Raw genomic sequence first — 12763 nt, forward strand, 5'->3', positions numbered from 1 at the left:
CCCTCATTCCTGGAACCATTCTAGTAAATCTTTTCTGCACCCTCTCTAAGGTCTTCACATCCTTCCTAAAGTACGGTGCCCAGAATTGGACACAATACTCCATCTGTGGCCGAACCAGTGTTTTATAAAGGTTTAACATAACTTCCTTGCTTTTGTACTCTATGCCTCTATTAATAAATGTAAACAATTTTACAACACCAAGTTATAGTCCAGCAATTTTATTTTAAATTCACAAGCTTTCGGAGATTTTCTCCTTCCGGAGAAAATCTCTTTCGGAGAAAATCTCCGAAAGCTTGTGAATTTTCTCTTTCGGAGAAAATCTCCGAAAGCTTGTGAATTTAAAATAAAATTGCTGGACTATAACTTGGTGTTGTAAAATTGTTTACAATTGTCAACCCCAGTCCATCACCGGCATCTCCACATCATGTCTATTAATAAAGCCCAGGATCCCATATGTTTTTTAATTGCTTTCTCAACCTGTCCGGCCACCTTCAAATATTTGTGCACATATACCCTCAGGTCTCTATTCCTACACCCACTTTAGAATTTTACCATTTAGTTTATATTGCCTTTCATTCTTCCTGCCAAAATGTATCATTTCGCACTTCTCTGCACTAAATTTGGTGTCTGCCCATTCCACCAGCCTGTCTGCCCTCTTGATGTCCATTACTTGTAACAAATTGGATAGCCCGGTGGTGAAGAATAGAATACTAGATCCTGGTCTTCAGTTGCTTCCAAGCCTTTATTCACAGAGATCAACACATTGCACGCACCACACCCTAGATAAGCTCTCTTATAAATAAATACAAGGGAGTCCCCAATTGCTATGCACTGCCTGAATACAGCTAACACTAATTGATATAAATCACATGGATACAATTAACATTACTACCCTCCTCACTGTTTACTACACTTCCATGTTTTGTGTCATCTGTAAATTTTAAAATTGTGCCCTGTGCACCCAAGTCCAAGTCATGAATGTATATAAAAAAAAAAGCAGTGGTCCTAGTACTGACCCCTGTGGAACATGACTGTATACCTTCCTCCAGTCCGAGAAACAACCGTTCCCTACTATTCTCTGTTACCTGTCACTTAGCCAATTTCGTATCCGTGCTGCCACTGCCCCTTTTATTCGATGGGCTTCAATTTTGCTGTCAAGCCTATTATGCAGCACTTTATCAAACGCCTTGTGAAAGTTCATATACACAGCATCAACCACATTGCCCTCATCAACCCTCTCTGTTACCTCATCAAAAAACTCAATCAAGTTAGTTAAACATGATTTGCCTTTAACAAATCTGTGCTGGCTTTCCTTTATTAATCCACACTTAAAGCTTCCTCACCACCAAAGTTAAACTGTCTGGCCTGTAGTTGCTGAGTTTATCCTTACACCCTTTTTTAAACAAGGGTGTAACATTTGCAATTCTCCAGTCCTCTGGCACCACCCCCGTATCTAAGGTTGATTGGAAGATTATGGCTAGCACGTCTGCAATTTCCACCCTAACTTCCCTCAGCAACCTAGGGTGCATCCCATCCAAACTGGGTGACTTATCTATTTTAAGTACAGTCAGCCTTTCTAGTACCTCCTCTTGTTCAACTTTTAGCCCGTCCAGTATCTCAACTACCTGCTCTTTTACTGTGACTTTGGCAGCATCCTCTTCCTTGGTAAAGACAAAGTCTATGCGCGTTATTAACAATGTTCCATAGCTTATACGACCTTGTCCTTACGATTAGCTGAGTTGATCTCCCTTCCTTCCCTGGGACACAAGCGTTTGCTTCTGGAGCGTCGAATCAATGATGCCCTTCGGTGGCGGGGTTATCTGTTCCATTTGGATCCTCGGTTCCAGCTGAATCCACCTTCTGCGCGAACAACGATATCAGAGCTAGCTGGCTCACCTCTCACCGTTCTTGATGTCAGATTCTTGTATAGTTAAATGACACACTTATAATGGGCCAGAACAGCCATACAATCTAATGTCTTCCTCTCTGTCATGATATACTTTGTACTTGTAAAAAGTACCTTTCTGCACCTGCTAGATAAAAGTTCTTACAGAAGAAGACAAGATAATCTTCTTCTAACTACAAAGAGAAACTGCATCTAACAAAGAGATTCTGAGAGAACCATAACAAAGATAAACTACCTTCACTACTGACCAAAGAGCGTCTGCTGGAGGTGTGTTAAACCACCTTTTCTTTAATTTTAATTTCAAAGAGGAACCCCTTCCATACAATGAACCAATCTGAGTGAGACATGCATCAGAAGATTTTTGTTCCTATTCCTGTCAGTAAGTGTCTGGGAGACCTTTGAGCCGCTGAAGGATTGATTTCTAGACAGACCAGCCCCCCCATACCTGCCAGCCGCATCTTTGACAACGTAGGACGAGATATGGTGTGAAATGTTTAAGTCACCCCTTGGGCGATTCTCTGGACCTGAGTTTCCCAAATGACGTTCAACACTAATAAAGAAGCCTTTGTTGAGAGAACCTTAACAAACTTTACGGCCTGATCATGAGAGAAAACTTGTGTCAGCTAAAAGCCTTATGGTTTGAATTAGCCTGCTTTCCAGTAACTTCCCAGCATTCAGTTCAACAGCTGATCATATTGAGTGGGCAACTTTCAAGCTAAAACTCCAGTTGGAGCACATTCCATGCAGTTTAAAGGGTATTTCCCTTACGAATCTCAAAGGCTCCCTTCAGGAACTTTAGGGGCACTTTTCCTACAATACTGATATTATTTGATCAGCAGATGGTGTACATTTAGTTACAAAGATAACATCCATTCTTACCCAAATGACCTATAATGGACTGAAATAGATTACATGTGGAATATTAGATACGTGGAAAGTAGTTCTAAGGATGTAATCAAATCGAGCGGGTGCAAATCACATCATCAATCACAAAAGCAAAGCAAAGGGGTTAGAACCCGATTGCTAGCACGTTGACTTACATGCTGTATTGCCATGGATGTGCTCTGCACAGCTTTAGAATTAATGTGGAGATGCCGGTGATGGACTGGGGTTGACAATTGTAAACAATTTTACAACACCAAGTTATAGTCCAGCAATTTACTTTAGAATTAAGGCAACGTGACCTAGGAGAACAATAACAACTGGTTATGGTATTTGAGCCGAGAAATGGTGACATCACATGAGGGATATAGAGTTTTGCTAAAACAAAGGCAAATTACTGCGGATGCTGGAAATCTGAAATAAAAACAGAAAATGCCAGAAATACTCAGCAGGTCAGGCAGCATCTGTGGTGAAAGAAACAGAGTTACCGTTTTGTTTCTCTCTCCACAGATGCTGCCTGACCTGCTGAGTATTTCCAGCATTTTCTTTTTTTATTTAGGAGTTTTATTGGGTTCTTTGTTCACAATGGTGTACCAATTTATGTACTGTTGAGAGTATATTTTAGCAGCGCATTTAGTGCCTCACTGGTCAATGTGCCTTGTTTGATCCTAAAGCTGCTAGTGTAATAATACATATTTTAAATTTAGTTTGGGTGCTTGCTCTCACAGAGGTGGTGCAGTACTCAAATTAAAGGCTGCGGTGTAATCTAACGTGAGGTTGCTTCAAATTGTTGCTGTGATTCATTGCAATGTTGAGAGAGGTGGTATCACACCAATCAGGGAGCACTTATATTACATAAACTTTTTAATGCTTTTGTGAGTATCCATCATTCCAAGTGGAACAGCACAGATCAATGTCATGAAGACATACGTCAAAACTTACCCAATGTTGATGGTAAGGTCCAGCAATGCCTTTCCCTCACATATACCCAAAAAGTGCCTCCAGCGTTCCCACAGTTAATATATTAAAGAAAACTTATTTCATTTCCACGTTTGACAACTTAAAACAAAATGGAAAATTGGCAGCTTTTGTAACACCGTTTCATGAAACATGGTTGGCTCCAGCATTGGAACGTTAGGAACAAGAATAGGCCATTCAGCCCCTCAAGCCTGCTCCATCATTCAGTTAGATCATGGCTAATCTGTATCCATTTTACATACCTTTGCTCCGTATCCCTTGGTTATATCCTTACCTAATAAAAATCTATCTATCTCAGTCTTGAAAGCTCCAATTAACTCAACATCCACAGCCTTTGGGGAGGGAGTTCCAGATTTCTACTACCCTGTGTGTGAAAAAGTGCTTACTGATTTCGCTTTTGAATGACCTAGCTCTAATTTTAAGATTATGTCCCCTCGTTCTTGATTCCCCCAGCAGAGGAAATAGTTTCTCTCTATCTACCCTATTAAATCCTTTTAACATTTTAAACACTTCGATCAGATCACCCGTCAATCTTATATACTCAAGGGAATACAAGCCAGGTTTACGCAACCTGTCCTTGTAATTTAACCCTCTAAGCCCTGGTATCCTTCTAGTGAATCTACGCTGCACCCCCTCCAAGGCCAATATATCCTTCCTGAATAAGGCCAGGGTTGGGCATAAAAGATAAGCAGAGCAGAGATGATGGCAGGAATTACAGTTGATTCAGCTACTGGAGGAAAAAGTTCTTAATGCTGTATGTACTACAATGATTATGTGGCACAAGTGGAAACTGGGCTGCTTCGAGAGAGTTCTTTGTAGCTAGTATATTCAGGTTGAGTAGGTAATTTCTGCGGTTGCTAGGGTGGTGGCTAAAGAACTTGGCCAAAACACCAGAAATAAAGTCAGGGCTTATTCAGGATTTTGTAGGGTCCCTCTCTTGACCTTGTGCTGTTGCTTTAAATTTTGCTGGCTAATGGTTTGAGGTGACGCAGACTTGCTTAAGCTCTTATTTGTAGCAAAGATCCTTGAGTTTCTTTTGTATGTTTACTTGTAATATGGGATGCTGCAAGAATAATCTAGTGTATCATACAGAGCAGGCAAATTTTGAATTCACATTTTAAAATTCATAGTTGGGGAGACTTTTAAAAACTTTTTAAACTAATTTCCACTAATAAATATCAATATTTTTCCGAGTTGGTGCATCGGCGCGAGCGCGCACACATACACACGCTAATAAAATGACCTGTAAGGTGCTTAAAGGGAAAGCATCTCTTGCAGGTCCTTCTACTACTCCTCTCGTATGTGTGTGTGTTTTTCCCTCCGCCTTCCTTTTGTTCTGTTCTTTTTAAAATGCTGATCATTTGTCATTTCCTCCAGTTCTGATAAAGGGTCTACACCTGAAATCTTAACTCCTCTGTCCTCTCCACAGATGTTGACTGACCTGTGTACTTCCAGCATTTTCTGTTTTTGTTTACTATAAGTATGTATTTTGCTGCTGAGATAATTAACAGTATTTTGTGATCTTGGGAACTTACATTGCATTGGAGCAAACTTGCCCCTTTTATGCTGTATTTTAATTGTTTTCAAATTAAAAACTGATTTTCTCTGGAAGAGCCATTTTTTTTAATCCACCTCAATTTCCTCCTGCTAAAAATAAAAACAGAAAACATATGGAAAAAAAACAGATTTTTAAATCGGCAATCGAAACATGATTTTAATGGTCCTTATTCGTAGTGCCCACAGTTGGGAGTACGAATGTCGTCATTCGCCCTGGCATCAGATAGTACTTGTAAAAAGTTAATGTTCAGTTCAGGGCAATTTGGCCATTCTATATTAAGGGTATAATTTTCTAATTTTTGTCTAATTTCTTCTTACAGCTCTATTACAACAACAACTTGCATTTGTATAGCGCCTTTATCCTAGTAAAACGTCACATGGCACTTTACAGGAGCATAATCAGACAAAAATTGACACAGAGCCAAAGAAGGAGACATTAGGACAGGTGACCAAACGCTTGGTCAAAGAGATATATTTTATGCAGCGTCTTAAAGGAGAGAGGTAGAGAGGCGAATAGGGAATTCCGGAGCTTAGGGGCTAGACGGCTGAAGGCACGGCTGCCAATGGTGGGGTGAAACTCAGTTTCCAGCTAAAATTTGTCACCTGTTTGTGTAATGGAAGAATGTTCCTTTTTTCAGGTGTGACATTTATGCTGTTGCCATATCTCATCTGCCTGTTCAGATAGATAAAGGCAAGCTTACAGACAGCTGGATATATCCTTGGAACTTAGTATGTTAAATGTACGCAGTGCGCAATAGTAGACTCCGGCATTCTGCTGTGTTATTGATTTCAAATATTTTTATTTAAAGGACACCGCAGTGAAGTAGAAAGTTCTACAGACGCCTTGTATGCAGCAACTAGACACGAAGGATTCAATGACGTAGTCCGAGGAAGAATCCTGACAGGAAATTACTTCCTTTTAAAACAGTAAGGCAACTAATAACCAGCTTACGTGCTGGCAGTTTACTAAAATGTCACCAGTTTCAATGTGGTTTTATCTCATATTAGGTGGGTCAAGCGCATTCATGACACCGGATAACATTTATAGTATAGACAAAATTCAAATATCTGCTATTTTAATCCAGCAATGACATTTAATTGGATATGCCCTTCAAATTTGCATGTCAGCTTTTCTCAGCTGGTAATACTCTCGCTCCTGAATCAAAAGGTTGTGAGCGCATCGTTTGGACTGACACTACAGTGCAGTCCTGAGGAAGTGCCCTATTGTTGGAGGTGCCATCCTTTGGATGACATATTTAGCATGTTTAGTTAGTTTGTGTAAGGTAAGGGTCCCATGACATTATTCAAAGAAAAGTGGGGAATTCTCCTAGTGTCCTGATTAAACTTTCTCTCTCAACCACCACACACCAAAAGCAGATCATCCATCTCAAAGTAATTCATATATGAAACACTTTGAGACATTTGGGGAGGCATGATGAGGTGCAAATGCAAATAGTTCACTCTTAGTTTTTGAAATAAAAATATTGATTTGTTCAGTTTCCACATACAACTCAGGTTTGCAGTTATCCATAGGGGTGGGAGGAAGAAATCACCTAGGCTACTGTCCCTTTAAGATATTTTCACCTTTGTGTGGAAACAGGATTAGTTGGAACATTGACCTTTTTTTGTCATTTCTTTACATTGTGAATACTTTTTTTCCCCGTTGAATTCTCTCAGGAATTATGATCACTATTTTGTAAAAGCCCAGAAAGTGAGACGTCTCATTGCCAATGATTTTACGAAAGTTTTTGGATCCGGTGTTGATGTCCTTCTTACACCCACAACTCTAAGTGATGCCTCGACATATCTTGAGTTTATCAAAGAAGATAACAGGACAAGGAGTGCACAAGAGGATATTTTTACACAATCTGTAAACCTAGCAGGTATGCATGATATCTTTCATACCAGACTCTGGCACTTTACTTCGAGTTGTGATTTTTTTTTTAAAAATATTTTTCCATCCTACTTTTCGTGACTTACTTTATACATTTTACCAGTAAACCCATCCTCATCACGCATTTCCTTCTCCGTTCATTAGCTCTCCACTTTAAGAAAAAACTGCCATCAAACAAAGGAAAACGGCTTAAGAAACTATAGACTAGATATTCCATTATTGGTGTAATTTGGACTGGAATAGCTATTGGTGGGTTTTGTACATAACCTACTGTGCTGTTTGTACCCAATGTTCCAAAGTCAGTTCATTAGCATAATTTCAGGTACAGATTTGAACAAGCCTAGGGAGCATGCTAGTGGCGGGAGCAGAAAATAACCCGATCAATGAAATTTAAAGGAACATGGACAATTAAGCGGATTTGTCCCAATAGGGGCCTAAAAATTATAAGAGCCTTTTAGAAAGGCTCAAAAGACATTTTAACCCATTAGCTGCCTTTGCCAATACAGATGAGGCAGGAGAATAAGGAGATACAGGTAATGAAGGAAAAAAATAAGCCCATGGTACAGACATGAGTCTCCAGGTAGAGACCGAGCAACACAGACCCCAATCCACTGTGGTGATGCTGCAAGAGGTTGTTACGAGGATGGTGCTCACCTGCAACGGTCCACAGCACCATCCCTGTAGGTCAGCATTTCAGCATGGCTGGTAGGAGGTGGAATCAAGTGTCAAGCCACAGATGAATTGTTACTGTGACTGGATGTGCCAACTCAGTGCTGCAGTGTAGCCACAGGTGTCCTTGCAGCAGATGGCGCAGCTCCATATCTGCTTCTCTGCTGACCCAGAGAAAACAGATCCCCCACAATGATTTCAGGGCCTGCAGAAATGGTTGGTGGCCTTTGGTTTGTGTGGCCAAGAATCAGGGAACATTGAACTGCGACCCCTGCAAAGGACCTGGAGAAAGCAAGAATTGGGTGAGTTCCTGGGGTATGGGAGTACTGGGAGGAGTTTGGCAGTATTATTCGCAGTGACTCGGGTATCTGGGAGCAATGGAAGGGTTATCCAAGGGTGCAAGAATGCAAGGGTGAGCTGAGTATATGGAAGCATTGGGGAGAAGGGTCTTGGGGTCCACGAGGAGGGGTTAGGGGGTGGCATCGGGTAGTATTGGGGGACTGGGGTCTGACCATGTTTTTTGGGGGAGGAGAGTACAGGGAATCCTGCCTCCTTTTCCCATGCATCATTGATGAGGGCACATTTGTAATATTGTTTGCAGTGTTAAGCGCCTGCCTTCAAGAGGATATTGATGTGTTGGAGAGAGTTCTTGAGGACAGTTCTGAGATATGTAGCTCTACCTTATGAACTGATGCTCTCAGCAATAAAAATATTTTCATTGGAAAAAGAAAATTGAAAGGAAATATGGGCAGGGTCTTTCAAATGTGGAGCTTGTTAAATGCTGATAGAAATAGATCACTTTATCTATAACCAGTTATTTAATTTGGACTGTGAGCACAGAATTAGATGCATTGAGTGCAAAGGCACTTTTGCATTGCAGTGCTGTTATCTGGAGAGCAAGGCTATACTGGCCTCCCAGAGGCACCTATCGCTATTTATATTACCATCTGAGGTGGAGACAGCAAATCCAGCAGCAGCTCCTAAGACCCAGTCTCTGTTTCCTCTGGAACAAGGGAATTTGGCAGATCTATAGCACCAACTGCAGCTGACAATGATAAATTCGCTTGTGTTTTCCTCCAGCTGGTGTCTTAAAATTAATCAGACTTGAAACTAAAAGGAAATTGTTTCCCCAACATACGTGGAATAGGCTTCCAGTGAAAACAGTTAGGTTTAACACATTTTTTAAAAAGAACTGAATAAATATCTAGTATGAGATGGGTTTGAGGGTTAGCAGCATAAGTACCGATTAAAACTCTGAGTAACCATGGTTCCTGAGATTTTGGGACCTCAGAGATCTCATTCCAGAGAAAGCAACCAGTTAAGGATGAATAACAGAGTAGAGGATGAGATGGATCTTCCTTAGGTTTGCTTGACCTTTCTTTTGGTTTAAATGGAGCTACGATGGAGCAGATTGTATATGGTCAGCGTGGTCTGTGGACAGTATGGGCCGAAAGGGCCAAATGGTTTCTTGTTCCATCCTTTTTTATATTCCATTTTTTTCCGCACCTGCCTACTCAGTCAGGTACCATGGAAATACGCAACAAAAAAACAGAAATAAAGTAAAAGGGTTGAGAACAAAAACAGATTTTGTTTTCATTTTATTAAAATCTAATTTTACTTTTCAGGTTTGCCAGCTGTAGCAGTCCCGACTGCTCTATCAGGAAGAGGATTGCCACTAAGTCTTCAGTTTATTGGACAGGCTTTTTGTGATAAGCAGCTCCTGACAGTTGCCAAATGGTTTGAACAACAAGTGAATTTTCCACACATTAATCTCCAGGGACTGTTAAATAATTGCAGTGAGCTTCACAAACCACAGCATTCTGATATTTCCAAAAGCTTGATGGCTCCGACAGTTTAAAAGCATAAATGTTTGAATTGACTTTTTCCTCAAAAAAATAGAAGCTTAAATGTCTCAAACTGGAACACAGTATGCGTTTTAATATTACAAGATGCAATGGGAAGTATATAATTTACATTTTTCTATTTGTTTTTCTTTTCGTGTTTTTCTTTCTACCTGTAGCAACCAGAGTTGTTGGCAAAATATCTTTAATCAGTTTATTAGTAATGATGCTAAGCTGCCCGGAAAATCAGATGGAAGCTGGCTGCCGTGATCACCGGGTAGCAGTGTGCGAGACCCCTGGAAAAATGTGGGTTAGTGGCCATGTTGGGACTTTCACACATTGGCTTCATGACCTGATACAAGTCTCCCAATCTATTCAGCAGAATCCCAGATCAGCTGCATCAGTTCTCAGTGTTCCAGATAACCTTCCTGACTGTAAAACCCCATTGCCTTGTCTGGAACAGTGCAGTGAGGAGCAGGCACAGATGATCCAGGACCCTCCAAGGAGACGTTTTGCCGTATGGAGGTGCTGAGCGGAGAGCATCTCCCTCCCACCAAGAGAGCGAGACCCCCCACCTGTTTTCACAGAACTCCTGAGGGTTAGTTTCAGAGTAGCACTGATAGAGACCTGAGAGATGGACTCCATACCCTCTTGGTCAAGGATGATATGTGATGAAACCCATGAAGGGAGAAGAAAGAGTTTCACTCTGAAAAGAAAATATAGTGTCTCAACCAAATTTCTGTAAAATTAATACTTCTATCTAGTGAGCAATAGTATTGTGAATTCAAATTTAACTGATGATAAATATCAAAAACAAACTGCCAAAAGCCAATGATACATTATTATGTTGTGAATACTTTACATGAAGCTAACTCTAAATGCTTTTTGAAAAAGAAAGCAATTGTCTGTCTGCCAGTTTCATCCTTTCACTGATCCACGTCTTCTCCATTTATTATATATGTCGGTAAGAACAGCACAAAGCATAGTTTCCAGTCCTTCCATCAGGTTGCAGAGTGATTCTACAACCTCTGCTTTTTAGTGATTTTTAAAGATATAAAGATCTTCATATCGAAAGTCTACATAATTCAGAACTGACTACAGAGGAATAGGGGGATTAACGGAAGATTATAAGCTTCAATGCAGCCCCTCAAATCCATTCTATCAACATAATGTGCGGTTTCCCCAGCAGGAGGTTCTGCTAAAGTGGTACTCCAGAGCTCCCTCAGAACTGACCAGTATTTCTTGTTCTCCTGCTTTTTTGTACAATTATGTAAAATTATATATTTGGTGAAGTCATGGTACATTTTGTTAATGCATTGATATTGACATTCATTTACATACTTGGACCACATTATGCATTGAGGGATGTTTGGCTGTGATTCTAGGGAGGAAGGATGCTACACTTCATAGAATCATATAGCACAGAAGGAGGCCAGACGGCCCATCATGCCTGTGCCGGCTCTGTGAAAGAGCTATCCAATTAGTTCCACTCCCCCACTCTTTCCTCGTGGCCCTTCAAATTTTTTCCCTTCAAGTATATATCCAATCCCCTTTTGAAAGCTACGATTGAATCGGCTTCCACCACCCTTTAATGTGGAGATGCCGGTGATGGACTGGGGTGGACAAATGTAAGGAATCTTACAACACCAGGTTATAGTCCAACAAATTTATTTTAAAATCACAAGCTTTCGGAGATTATCCCCTTCGTCAGGTGAATGAGTGAAAAGGTTCTCAAATCGCATATCTTATACTAGGCTGGGACAGCATCACACCAATCAAAAGGTGTCGTTGTTGTTCAAACAGGCCAGTCACGGAAAACAGCACGTCCCAGTACACTGGATATACATTGTGTCAATCACACAGACAGACAGAAAGAAACCCAAATGGCAGAGAGAGAGAATATTAAAAACATAACTTTTTTTTTCCCTTTTTGCTGGTGGGGTTACGTGTAGCGTGACATGCACCCAAGATCCCAGTTGAGGCCGTCCTCATGGGTGCGGAACTTGGCTATCAACTTCTGCTCGACGATTTTGCGTTGTCGTGTGTCTCGAAGGCCGCCTTGGAGAACGCTTACCCGAAGATCGGTGGCTGAATGACCTTGACTGCTAAAGTGTTCCCCGACTGGGAGGGAACCCTCCTGTTTGGCGATTGTTGCGCGGTGTCCGTTCGTCCGTTGTCGTAGTGTCTGCATGGTCTCGCCAATGTACCATGCTCCGGGGCATCCTTTCCTGCAACGTATGAGGTAGACAACGTTGGCCGAGTCACAGGAGTATGAACCATGTACCTGGTGGGTGGTGTCCTCTCGTGTGATGGTGGTATCCGTGTCGATGATCTGGCATGTCTTGCAGAGGTTGCCGTGGCAGGGTTGTGTGGTGTCGTGGACGCTGTTCTCCTGAAAACTGGGTAACTTGCTGCGAACGATTGTCTGTGAGGTTGGGTGGCTGTTTAAAGGTGAGTAGTGGAGGCGTGGGGATGGCCATAGCGAGGTGTTTGTCGTCATCGATGACATGTTGAAGGCTGCGGAGAACATGGTGTAGTTTCTCCGCTCCGGGGAAGAACTGGACGACGAAGGGTACTATGTTGGTTGGTTGCCCTTTAAGGCAGTGCATTCCAGATCATAACAACTCACTGCGTAAAAAAAAATTCTCCTAATTTCCCCCCTTTTGCCAATTATCTTAAATCTTTGTCCTGTGGTTACCAACTCTCCTGCCAGTGGAAACAGTCTCTCCCTATTTACTCTATCCAAACCCCTTATAATTCTGAACACCCTCTTGGTCTTCCTCTGCTGTCTTGGGTTGCTGTCCTGAACAATATTTATCCTGCACCAATTTTCCTCTCCTCTTTGTGTACTGGGCAGAAAAGGGTCGAGATCTCTCTGGTCAAAGACTTTACTTCGCCTGATCAGGTTGGCCTATATCCTACAGGTGGTTTGCTTGGCGATTTATTAAGTGAAGAATGGTGCTACACCATAGCAGGGGCCATCCATCTTATGGCTGCTAACTGTGATAATTGCGTTGACCTGTGTGCGGCCAGGAG

General features: G+C 41.5%; 1 protein-coding gene across 1 annotated transcript in view; it reads left to right on the top strand.

Annotated features, from left to right (window-relative positions):
• Positions 1-10545, top strand: part of qrsl1 (glutaminyl-tRNA amidotransferase subunit QRSL1) — a 46037-nt gene extending 35492 nt beyond the window's left edge. Inside the window, exons 9-11 of the mRNA XM_067984966.1 lie at positions 6133-6250; positions 7001-7206; positions 9512-10545. Coding sequence (XP_067841067.1) covers positions 6133-6250; positions 7001-7206; positions 9512-9744 — 557 coding nt within the window. The 3' untranslated portion in view covers positions 9745-10545. The remainder of the gene's footprint in view (positions 1-6132; positions 6251-7000; positions 7207-9511) is intronic.
• Positions 10546-12763: the final 2218 nt, after the last annotated feature.

Source organism: Heptranchias perlo, chromosome 5, assembly GCF_035084215.1.
Source record: "Heptranchias perlo isolate sHepPer1 chromosome 5, sHepPer1.hap1, whole genome shotgun sequence".
In the NCBI taxonomy this organism is placed as follows: Eukaryota; Metazoa; Chordata; class Chondrichthyes; order Hexanchiformes; family Hexanchidae; genus Heptranchias; species Heptranchias perlo.